Source organism: Rhinatrema bivittatum, chromosome 15 (assembly GCF_901001135.1).
Source record: "Rhinatrema bivittatum chromosome 15, aRhiBiv1.1, whole genome shotgun sequence".
NCBI lineage: Eukaryota > Metazoa > Chordata > Amphibia > Gymnophiona > Rhinatrematidae > Rhinatrema > Rhinatrema bivittatum.
In genome coordinates, this window is record NC_042629.1 from 47118965 (window position 1) to 47131304 (window position 12340).

A 12340-nucleotide genomic window follows, 5' to 3' on the forward strand; every position below is an offset into this window, starting at 1 on the left:
GCAATACTGGACCTGGTACTCATAAATGGGAGACAGTGTTTCAAATGTCCAGCTGAGCACTAGTAAAGAGACGGTATGTTTGATATAATGACCAAGGCAGAGAGAAGTCGCATGAAGCTCAAAGTACTGTATTTTAAAAATACTGACTTTGGTAAAATGGGGATGTGCCTTGAGGAGGAGGTGGCAGGAAACAGGTGAAGTGGAAGAACAGTGGGCTAAACTAAAAGGGGTTCTGAAAATGGCAACATCTTTTTTGGAAGAAAAGTAGACAAAAATAAAAAGTAAAGGAAACAGATATGATTCTCTAAAGAGGTCGTTGAAAGTATGGCAAAAAGATCAGCATTCAGAAAGTACATAGGATCTCAAAAATAGGAACACAGGGAAGAGAGGCAAGGAAAGTAATCAGGATGGCAAAAGAACGAGTGGAAGGAAAGTGATAAAAAGGTAAAGTGAGATGACAAACATTTTTCAGGTGTTAGAAAAAGAAAGAGGAAGACCAGAGTTGGCATTGTAAGATTGAAATGAGACAAAGAACAATGTGTAAAGAGAGATGAGGAAAAAGACATATTAAACAAATACTTCTGTTTGGCATTCACTGAAGAAGACCTTGGAGAAGGACCACTTTGGTTGTCAAGGATACATATGGGTAGATGCCAAGCCATTTACAGATGAGCATGTTAGTATGGAACCGAGAAAACTGAAAGTGGACAAAGCCATGAGGCTGATTGAGGTCCATCTTAGGATACCAAGAGCTCAGAGAAGTTCTGGCAGGTCCACGAGGACTTGTTCAGTGGATACTTGGCAGCAGGAGTGGTGCCACAAGATTAGAGAAGGGTATCTGTGGGCCCTCTTTACAAAAGTGGTAACAGAGGAGTTTGGAAAGTACAGGCCATTTAGCCTTATCTTGGTGGTGGGAAAATTAATGCAGACCATACTGAAGGAAAGGATAGTGAACCATCTACAAAGCAGTGGGTTACAGAATTTGAGGAAGCATGCTTTCACCAGAGGAAGATTGTGTCATAACAAATCTGAGATTTTTTCAGTTGGGTGATTAGAGAATTAGATCAAGGTTTTGCATTTGATGTGACTTACTTGGATTTCGGCTAAGCTTTTGATACTGTGCTCATGGCAAGGCTCGTGAATAAACTGAGCAGCCTGGGAATGTATCCCAACGTGTTGCACTGGATTAGAAATTGGCTGATAGAAAACAGAGGGTATTAGAAAATAGAACTCATTCAGAGGAGAGGAATATGATTAGCAAGTTCCTTAGGGCTTGATTCTGAGGCCAGTTCTGCTCAATAGCTTTGTGAGTGATATTGCAAAGGGATTAGAAGGCAAAATTTGCCTTTTTGCAGACCCTAAGTTCTGCAACAGAGTGAACATGCCTGAAAGAGTAGACAGAATGAGAAGTGATCTAAGGAAGAGTGGTCAAATGCTTGGCAGCTAAGATTCGGTTCCAAAAAGTGCAGTGTCAAGCATTTGGGGTGTAGATATCCAAAAGAGAACAGTATGTAAAGGTGGGAGTGAGACTGATGTACATGAACCCTAAGAGACCCCTTGAGGTGATAGTATCTGATAATCTGAAGGTAGCAAAGCAGTGTGACAAGGCAGTGACTAGGGCCAGAAGGATGCTAGGCTACATAGAAAGAGGCACAACCAGCAGGAAAAAGGAGATGATGATGCCCTTGTACAGGTCATTGGTGAAGCATCACCTGGAGTACTGTTAAGTTGTGGAGGCTGTATCTCAAAAAGATCAGATATAAGCAGTCCAGAGAAGAACAAGCAAAGAGGTGTGCTTCTGCACCTAAAGACATGAATTTGGATATCCTAGAGGAGAGCAGAGGCAGTGGGGATACGATTTAGAATTTTTAAATACCTGAAAGATATTAAAAATTCTGGCTCGGGTCGGGTTTCGTTTTTCTGGCTCGGGTCGGGTTTCAGTTCGGGCACTTCGTGGGAAAACTAGTTTTCCCACAAAGCGCCCGAACTGAAACCACGGATCATTTTTCACCAAAAACGAAGCTGGAACCTGACCCGAACCCAGAAAAATGAATTAAAAAAAAAACAAAAAACCCCAAATCAGGGAAAAAACCCCACCCCAACCCTTCAATTTTACTTTCTTATAACCCCCCCACCATCCCGATCCCTCCCCAAGACTTACTAAAAGCCCTAGTGGTCCAGTGGGGTCCCGCGAGCGATCTCTCCTTCTGTGCTGTAGGGCCTGCTACGAATCAAAATGGCGCCTATGGCCCTTTGCCCTTACTATGTCACAGGGGCTACCGGTGCCATTGGTCAGCCCCTGTCACATGGTAGGAGCAATGGACGGCCGGTGCCATCTTGTGCTCCTACCATGTGACGGGCCGACCAATGGCACTTGGTAGCCCCTGTGACATAGTAAGGGCAAAGGCTATCGGCACCATTTTGATTACTGGCAGCCGACAGCCCGAGTGCAGGAGATCGTTCCCGGACCCCTGCTGGACCACCATGGACTTTTGGCAAGTCTTGTGGGGGTCAGGAGGGTCTTTCAGTCAGATTTCTGGGGCAGACCTGTGTGCATATACAGTATATTCTTACCTTTCATATTGTGGACAGTAAGGGACCAAACCTTTTTCCCTTTAAAGAAAAATGTGAGCCTGAAGCTAGTGATCAGCTACATAAGGAGATGAAAAACCAAAAATAAATGAAACCTTAGATCAATTGTGAAAGGTTGAATATAAAAAGTCATATATCAATAATAGAATCTCACATTGATAAAATAAGTGAGATACACCAGCTGATTTGTGCCTTTTCTGAGTTTACATCTTAATCCCTTGCTTCAGCTGCCTCTGTGCCATTCATTCCCTTTCTGAAGGGAAAAAACAGTAATGAACTTTAAGAGAGCTGGGATAAGTGCAGAGGATAATTAGTGGCAAAAGGTGAAGAAGGAGCAGAAGCGCACCCAAGCAGCACATGTGTTTTGTGTTTTAAAGTGCTGCACTCAGACAATTCAATGACGAGTGTTGGAGCTACCAAGAATGAATAGCAAAGTCCGAGCAGAAATGCAGGCACTCATGTAACCAAGTCTCTCTGGCAGGCTACATAGGGAATCTAGAAGCCTGAATGTTTGGGCAACAGCTGCACTGCTGTTGGTTGCTATTTAGATTATTACTAAGCTTTGTGGTTAGACCCGGGAAGGGAAGGGTGCTGTGTGTGAACTAAGTAGCTAGATCTTGTGCGCTTATCTGCCCAGGTTGGCAGAGTACAAATGAGGAAGACCAAATCTTTTCCTGGATAAGTGAGAGAGAGATTACAGGCAGTCATGCTCTATGAATGACTACTGGGATATCTTTGCAGTGTGGACAGGAATAATGAGCCAGACTGGAAGGTCGGTAGATCTTTCTGTCATTTACTATGTTACTGTGATACATTCTGAGTGCAGGCTGTAAGAGTCTTGTATTTCCAAACTGTATAAAAGGCATGAATCAATCAAATGTATATAATTGCCTCACTTTACATGTTAGGAAATATTTTACCTCAGTTTTTCTGATGTAATTTTCACACTAAGATTCAAAGGTGAATATATTTTGATAATTAACTGTAATTTGTAGTTTGATCTCTCTGAGCCCTAAAGAGGTTTTTCCTATTAGAACTCTGTTTAAATGAAGGCCCATGTCCTCTGTTGCACTCTGATATTGCAGATATTTTCATTTCTTTCCTGTTTGGAACACCCTGAGCCTAGAACCCATCTGAAGAAAGCTACAGGTTATCATTAAATGAGTTTAAACTATTTAAAGACGCACTGTCAGGGTTGGTAACATAATGCTGCTGGATAAAGACCAGCTGGCCCATTCAGTTTGCCCAAGTAAGATTCTTCCTTTGGTTTTCTATCACTCTGGGTAGATGAATTTACAAAATCCCGCCCCACCTCCCCCCAATCCATGTCTTCCATCTGACCTTTCAACCCCACTCCTCACTGCTGCCATCAACATCTGTCCCAATCATGACTCAAATCTGTCATGTTGGCCTCCTCTTCCTCTGAATCTTACAAAATCGATACTTAATCCAATACCCAGGCCCATTTTTTTTTATTACTAATGTGAATCTGAAAATCAGTTGAATTTGCTACTGGATCATGGCTGTAAAATGACTGTAAATCAAAAATATGCAGATTGAAAGAAAAAAATGAGCCCATCTTGTCATACCAGTTCTGTCAAACCTCTGCTTCTGTCACATCAGCTTGCATGTCTTTCTGTATCAGGGCTGAATATAAATGTCAGTTATTGTGGTATCGCCTTAACGTCTCTTCAGATTTTCATGAAAACAGCTGAAAGGCTAAAAGAAATCCAACACATTACTGAGTAGGTGGCAATAACACTGATGTTCCCTGCCTGGAGGGAACTGTTAAGCAAAAGTAATCATCAGAAGTATGGACTCCGTAGACCTGTGTTCTTCTTTCAGCCTAACCAGTTCTGTAACTACAACAATCTTCTAGCCCGAGTTGACTCTCCACGTGCTAATGTTAACAACTTGGATGTATTTATGCAACACAGCAATTACTGTAAAGCCCATCTAGGCTGACCAATTTTCTTTTGATGATTTAGATCCCAGTTGATTTTTAGCTCTCTTCACGTCATCGAAACTAAAGATCTTCCATGCTTATGCCATGCTTTCTTGAATTGTGTTCTTGGTTTTGCCTCCACTACCTTCTGTTGGAGGGTATTCCGTGCAGCCACCACCATTTCAGTGAAGAAATATTTTGTCTATAAAATCATGAAAGGATTTGAACGTGTAAATGTGAATCGGTTATTTATTCTTTCGGATAATACAAAGACTAGGGGGCACTCCATGAGGTTAACAAGTAGCACATTTAAAACAAATTGGAGAAATTTCTTTTTCACTAAACGCAAAATTAAGGTCTACAATTTGCTGCCAGAGGATGTGGTTAAGGCAGTTAATGTATCTGGGTTTTAAAGTTTGGATAAGTTCCATAAACTCCTATTAATCAATAGGGAATAGCCACTAGTTGCTGGTGTTAGTAGCATGGTATCTGTTTCATATTTGGTTACTTGCCAAGTTATTGTGACTTGGATTGACCACAGCTGGAAACAGGATGCTGGGCTTGATGGACCCTTGTAAGACATATTTTATGTACTCTTGAGTTTACCCCCTTTGAGTCTGATAATATGACCTTTTGTTCCAGAATTTCTTTCCACTTTGCTTCATGTGTACTGATGAGGTATTTTAACCTATTATATTTTTCCCAGTTGTATATATTTTTAATAATTATAAAAATACTAAAAAAATAAAAATAAAAAAATAGAATTGTCCTCCATGATCAACTTTTTTCACATATATTATTCATGGTAGTAGTGGTTTTTTGATTGTAGGTTTTACACCTGAGCACTAAAGTTTAAATGATATTTTAGTACTGCTGGTTTTGTTACCTGTGTGTGTGTGTATATTCTAGTTTAGAAACTCAGAACCAATATATGAAATTAATTTGCCTTTTTTCTTGACTTACATTGTGGGGTGACAAACTAGAAACACACACGTATCACAAAGACTTTCTTTCCGGTCTCTCATATCGGAAGGATTGCTTTGAATTGCAGTTGATTTACATCTTTGTTTAGAACTATTGAGCTAGGTTCTTCAGTCTAGTTTCTTTTCCCCATCAGTGGGAAGCTATATAACCATTCTTTTTGTTTCAGTTGTATATGTATCAGCTGTTTCGAAGTTTAGCCTACATTCATTCCTTTGGAATCTGCCATCGAGATATTAAACCACAGAACCTCTTACTGGACCCTGACACTGCTGTCCTTAAACTTTGTGACTTTGGAAGGTAAGTTTTTTGCATTTTTTTACATTTTTATTTCTAGTTTGCTAGAGCTATAAAGATGCTGAAGTCAGGTATAACTTGTCAGCAGGTATCATTGTTTTTATGTTAACTTGCCTCATGATGCATTTTCACTATATGTACAATTGTCTCTGTGCAGACAGCATATTTTAAATGTATCATAGTTAGCAAGTATAGAAACTCATTATACAATATTTGAAATAGTGCCTTTTCCTACAAATTGTAGGTTTTTTTATCCATCTCACTGTGTTTATATCTCCCTTCAAACTCTGCCTAGCCATCGCAGCAACCGTCCACCTTGGCCAAGATCCACACACTGCAAGTTCCCTTCAGAGCTCAGCCAATGGGGACCTCCAAGTCTGGCTTCTAGGTGTCACTTTTGAGCAATGGTTGAGACTCCCTCCCCACAGGGATTGTGAACGTTGTCACTGTAGCATCCCCGGCTGGCCCAGGAGTTGAATTCAGGTGTTCTTAATGGCAGTGCACAACACTACTACTGAATGGGCCTTGTCTATGAATTGTAGCACTGCTTAAGGTCTCAGTAATACGCCAAAGTAAAAGCTTTGCTAGTAACAATTCACAGGTATCCCTTCAGACTTTTTCTATAGCAACTCCTCGATTCTGTAAAGATGCAGTGCCATCTGCTGGATTCCATAGACCATTAGGCCCCCAGGTTCTTATGATGATTTCTCCACTGATCCGTACTCATCAGTCTCTGCATTGGCCTTGCTGAAGGTGATTGTGTGGCTCACCATTTTCCTCTTAGACCTCTTCAGCACACTTTGGATAGATTTGGTTCCTGCATCATGGAGGCAACTTGGGTTTCTGCGATGTGGTGGCTCCAGGAATTGACTCCAGGCTTAAGGTTAATAGTTGAGGACCCATTTGTTCCCATGATTGTGAGATTAGAGCATCTACTGTGTGACCGTTTTTCAGCATGTCATTTCAGAACCCCCTGTGAAATGGATGTGCTGCTACAGCTACCAGCAATACCGGGAAGACTGTACTGGCATTAGTAGGGGAGCCTCTGTCTTGTCCTAAGGAGAGTCAAAGCAAAATATGAAAACTATTTATTTTATTTAGATTTTTATATTTTGCTTTTTGGCACTTCAGTGTGTACATCAAAATGGATTGCATTCAGGTACTGTAGGTATCTCCCTAACCCCAGAAGGCTCACAATCTAATTTTGTACCTCAGACAACAGAGGGTAAAGCAATTTGCCCAAGGTCACAAGGAGTGACAGCAGGATTTGAACCCTGGTTTCCCTGGGTTATATATAGCCTGCTGCTCTAACCTCTGGTTCCTTCTCCACTTCAAAATTAAAAGTTTCTCCCTATTCCACAGTCGTTTCTGTAAGGATGATCATGCCGGGTTTCTATGTGGTTGCCCATTTTTTTGCACTTTAAGCGATCAGAATGTATATTATCCACCTCTTGGTACGTTCATTTTAAGGGTTTTTTTTTTTGCAGTTTTTCCATCTACAATTCTATTATATTTTACAGGTACAATATCTTACTATTGAAGATCTTAGCGGTCTCTTGTTCTGTCTCTCCCAATGCAGTCAGTACAAACACGGCCTGTGTCGGGGGACTCTCAGTGATGTTACCATGAACTGATTGCACTGCTTTAACTTTTGCAAGACTTGCCTGCCTGACAACTGAATTGGTGTAATAAATTTTCATGATATTTCAAGATGGCTTTTGCCTGTGGATGATTTCAACTATTTGAACACACCTCTCTCCTAGTGGAATCCTCAGATCATGCTGTGCACTGACTGTTTTGGTGGTAGACATCTAACCCCAAGTACTACAACAATACAAGTATGGAGGGTTACACTGTCACCTGTTGAAAGAATTTGATCAAAAGATTTGGGGCTTTATTGTTGAATTCTTGGACTGACTCTGTTGAACCAAGTTGTACAGGTCATGTGAAAGGAATTTGCTGTTGCTGTTAAATCCCAATAACGTGACACATTGTGTCTTTTTGGTGCATTGCTGTCCATGACCTTGGACAAGCTCAAATTGAGAGCATGAAAAAAGGTCAACTGGGTATCATTTCAAAATTGTAGATCTACTTTGTAGAAATACTTTTGGCAAAGACATAGATAACAATAACTTGTATGCAGTGAGTTGTCAGTGTAGCTGCATTTTGAGCACTGCTGCTAGGCCCTTATCGAAAACCACTATATGGAATGCAGGCCACCTAACAAGGTGCAGCAAAACTGAGTATTTATGCCCTAACTCTGCATTTATGGGGAAATAGCTCTTTTCACAAAAAGAAAATGTGCACGGTGCTGTGTAAATGCAACATGTACATAAGAGCATTTCAACATATCTGATTTCTGGGTTGGCTACTTTGAAGTGTTGCTTTAATTCTTGAAGTCTCAAGGCCTTTGAAAACAGTTCCAGATGTTATCCAATTATTTCATCTGCGCTGCAATTTTATCACCCTCATTCTTTCTTCCTTTATCCTTTTTCAGCATGATTCATGCTGAGAAATTGAGTCCCCGAGTGCACATAGGGGTTTAAAAAGAAAACGTCACCTGTCTGTCTCTGGAAGGTCATCTGCTTCTCCTAGTACCTTAGAGAAGGGTGAATAAAACAATTGTTCAGCTGGAACTTGACAGCAGCTGTTTTGAGGATCAGAGACTCTGGAATGTGGGAGGAAGGGGGGGATTGAGGTACAGATTTCTAATTGGTTACAGGGAGCATTATGTATAGTCAGAAAATATATTTGTTGGGAGAAGGAGAAATGGAGGGGAATGGCTCAGCGACTGTCTTGGTGCTTCACATATCTTTTCCCTCCCTCTGTCACTGTTTGAATGAGGTCAAGTGTCCATGAATGTCTGTGTCTGGAAGCACTTAACATGTATAAATATCTTCAGTCAGCAAAAGGAAACTTTTTTTCTCATGTGGCCAGTTGGGATTTTTCAGTGCAGAATCATCTTTTAAAACCTTAATAGCTTGTGGACTTTGGAGTTAAGAGCAAATTCTGATCATGCTCTGAATCTTTAACAAGTCTTTCTGCTTTTGAGAAGGCACACTCCAGTAGTGTGTGGATTTGACTTTGGGAAGGGAGAGATGCTGTATCAAACCATATTAATATTACCTGTAAACTCTTGTTGGTGAACTATTATATGCTGGCCCTGATGACAGCTTTTTGCATATTCTGTTCTCATTGTAGTGCAAAGCAGCTGATTCGGGGAGAGCCCAACGTTTCTTATATCTGCTCTCGGTACTACAGGGCGCCAGAGTTGATCTTTGGAGCCACTGATTATACCTCCAGTATAGGTATGTACTATTTCATTTATTTTTATTGCAAGACTGATTACATTATAGTAATGAGGACATATTGTACATGAATTCTACAGACTAGATACCTCTACAAGTCACAGTTTATGTATGACATCAGTATATCCCCTTCATATCAGAAACCTGCCTCAGATATGTTAACAAAAAATGGTACAGAACATTCCATATGTGCATAAGATTATAGCATAGTACTTTTTATGTAATAATTTCTGAACCCCTATCCTCAAAACCATTTGATTTCAGCAGTATCTGCCTCTTGTACTACTTCCTTTTAGTTAACAATTGGTCTACAATCTGAGATTAAGGCGGCAGCTGTTTGGAAGAAAATTGTACCTTGTGCATCCAGATGTCTTTATTTGTATACTACTGTTTTTATTGAACACGAGAGTGTAGATTTGATCAGTGTGCTGCAAATATACAGGAGATCAATGGCATAGTCATGATAGTTGTAATGTGTGAATGCTCTGAAGTTCCAGAAGCTGTCTCAGCAGTACAAGGATAGATCAGATGTGGACAGCCAGGGGCAGGAAGCTCTGATTAGGAAAGAGCAGAAGAAAAAAATTTGGTAAAGGAAAATTTGCAGAATGCCAGACAGTTAACTATGTCCTTAACAAGAATATAAGCTCCCCTTAGTAGCCTGCTGCTAAATAATGATCTCTATGTCCAAGGAATGCTGATGCGCCAAACATTTCTCCATTGATAGCAATTATGAAAAGCACAACTATTCAGATCTCAATTTGGAATCTTCTCACAGGACAAGCAGGATGTTAGTCCTCACAAATGGGTGACATCGAGGATGGAGCCCTGTACGGAAAACTTTTCTGTCAAAGTTTCAACAAGCTTTGACTGACACTGGCACACTGGGTGCACTGAGCATGCCCAGCCTGCAATTATCCCTGTGAGCCACAGGTGTCTCCCTCAGTCTTCTTTTTTCCGCTCTGCAGTCAGCATAGCGGTTGGAGCTCTGTGAGGATTTTTTAACTAATTACCTCATGGAAACACTTAACTTTTCACTTCAAAAAACACTTTTCCCTGCACAGGTCTCCCTCCGCGTACGTTTTTACGACGCTCGGTGAGTACTAATTCTTATTTTTCGGTCGGTTCCTGTCACTATCTTAAGGCTGTTAACTGACTGAAGCCTTCCCTTCCCCCATTTTTCAGTTAACTTTAAACAGCTTGCGAGTGTCTCTGTGACACTCTGCTTGCTTATGCTAGTGGGGTAGGGATTTTTTCCTTAACTTTAGGACCTCTGTAGCTTCAAGTCCTTCGTTCCCTGGTACCCTCACGCAGTCGATACCCTATCGCTACACCGGGACCCTTCTAAACCGCCCTGGGCTTTTATATGTCATCAGCGCCCCTCCCCCCACGGTGCCCTGATGCCTTTATCCATGTTTTTTGCTTTTCAGTGCTACCAGGCTTTTTCCTCCTACGCACTGTTTTTTTCCTTGGGCTTCCTCGGTGCCGTCCCTACCCGGATGCATGCCATTGACGCACACGCTGTTAGTCACTGCCATGCATACTCGGGTCGCCGCCACCGCTGCCCGAGACACTTTTTAACGATCCCAGGGTCACTTCATCGATGCCACCCCCCCTTTTGGGGATGCCATCGATGCCCCATCCTCCCCACCGATGTCCAGCCCTTTTCCATCGGTGGGCATCGGTGCCACATCGATTCGTCAGTGGGCATCGATGCCGGATGGTCCCCATCGGTGGACATCGGTGCCGAATGGTCCCCATCGATGGACATCGGTGCCGGATGGCTTGTCCGTCGATGGCATTGGTGCCGGATGGCCGTCCGTCGATGGCATCGGTGCCAGGTCCTTTTGCATCGATGGACACCGATGCCCAGGTGTTTCATCCATGGGCATCTATGTTAGAATGCATCCATCGAGGGCAGTCGATGCCAGGCTGCTCCCATCGGTGAAATTCGATGCCCAGGTGGGTCCCATCGGTGGGTATCCATGCCGGCTCGATTCCGTGGATGGGCGTTGATGCCAATGCCAGCCTTATGGCTGGCATCGATGCCCATGCCGATTCCAGGACTGGCGTTAATGCCGGGATGGAATTCATCGACTGGGAGATCCATGCCATCGATTCCATACGTGTCCATATCGATGCCACCGACACACGTGTCTGGGGCACCGATGCCATGTACACTTGGAAATCTGAGTCTGTCCAAATCGATACCGTCAACGTCTGTGGCCCTATAGTTGATGCCCGTGGCCATGCCACAAACGGCATAAAAGCCCGCCTCCATGCATCGATGCCCTCGACACCTCCGTTTTCCTTCGGTGTCCTTGACGCCCTATTGATTCGACTTCGACTCAGTCGATGCCGGTATCTTTTTCAATAACGGCAATGTTTTTCGATTATTCGATTCCACATCGTTTCAAAGATACCTATGCCACTGCTGTCAGTGCCCGTCACTATCATCATTCTCCTGGCCAGTCATCGACGATTTTTCATACCCATTTTGATGATATCCTCGAAGCCCCTTAGGTTGCCTTCAATATCGTCAATACCGACATAGCACCGCCACATAATACCCTCGCCTCCTCACATTGCTCCACGCTTTGGGTTCTTTTTTAAGCCCCGTATTAGCTTAAGACACTCCATTGTGTCAGGAGCAGAGCAGGCGTGCTGACAGTTCGTCATCGATCGCCTTCCAGGACGACGAGGGCTTCCATCTCGGCGCTGGGGAAAGACCGGGCCGAGCACCGTGGCACCCATCATCGCCGACATCGTGATCGTCCGCCGCTGACGCCATCCAGCACATCGGTGCCATCCTTCTCCAGGCTGGACAACGCTCGGGCAGAGCGACATCACCACTGCCATCAGCACTGTTCCTACAGTTTTGGCAGTCCTTGGTGATCCAGAACTTCCGGATCCAGGTCCGACAGCTTCTGCATTGGCGTCACGACACATCGAGCCGCTGTGACGAGGGAAGGGAACATGAGTTCCGTTAGGGCTCCTCTGTTCCTGGCGTGCCCCACCGTCAAGTGGTGTGGGACTATGGCCATCTGTTACACTTAGCAGTCTAAACGCCACTCACGCCTGGCCTGTCTCCTCTGTACCTGTGCCACCATACCGGGTTTCAGAGCGAGATGGACGTTTACGTCCCCGGCCTTACCCTCGAGGACTCCGGAGACCGTCGGAGTCAACAATCTTCACCGGCTCGTCTTGCGGCGATCCACGT

The 12340-nt window shown here is 43.2% G+C and overlaps 1 protein-coding gene across 2 annotated transcripts in view; it reads left to right on the forward strand.

The window, feature by feature from the left end:
* GSK3B (glycogen synthase kinase 3 beta) overlaps positions 1-12340 on the forward strand; it is a 239279-nt gene that overhangs the window by 161224 nt on the left and 65715 nt on the right. For both annotated transcript variants that reach the window (XM_029578124.1, XM_029578125.1), the window contains exons 5-6: positions 5688-5818; positions 9017-9123. In XM_029578124.1, the coding sequence (XP_029433984.1) occupies positions 5688-5818; positions 9017-9123 (238 nt within the window). The remainder of the gene's footprint in view (positions 1-5687; positions 5819-9016; positions 9124-12340) is intronic.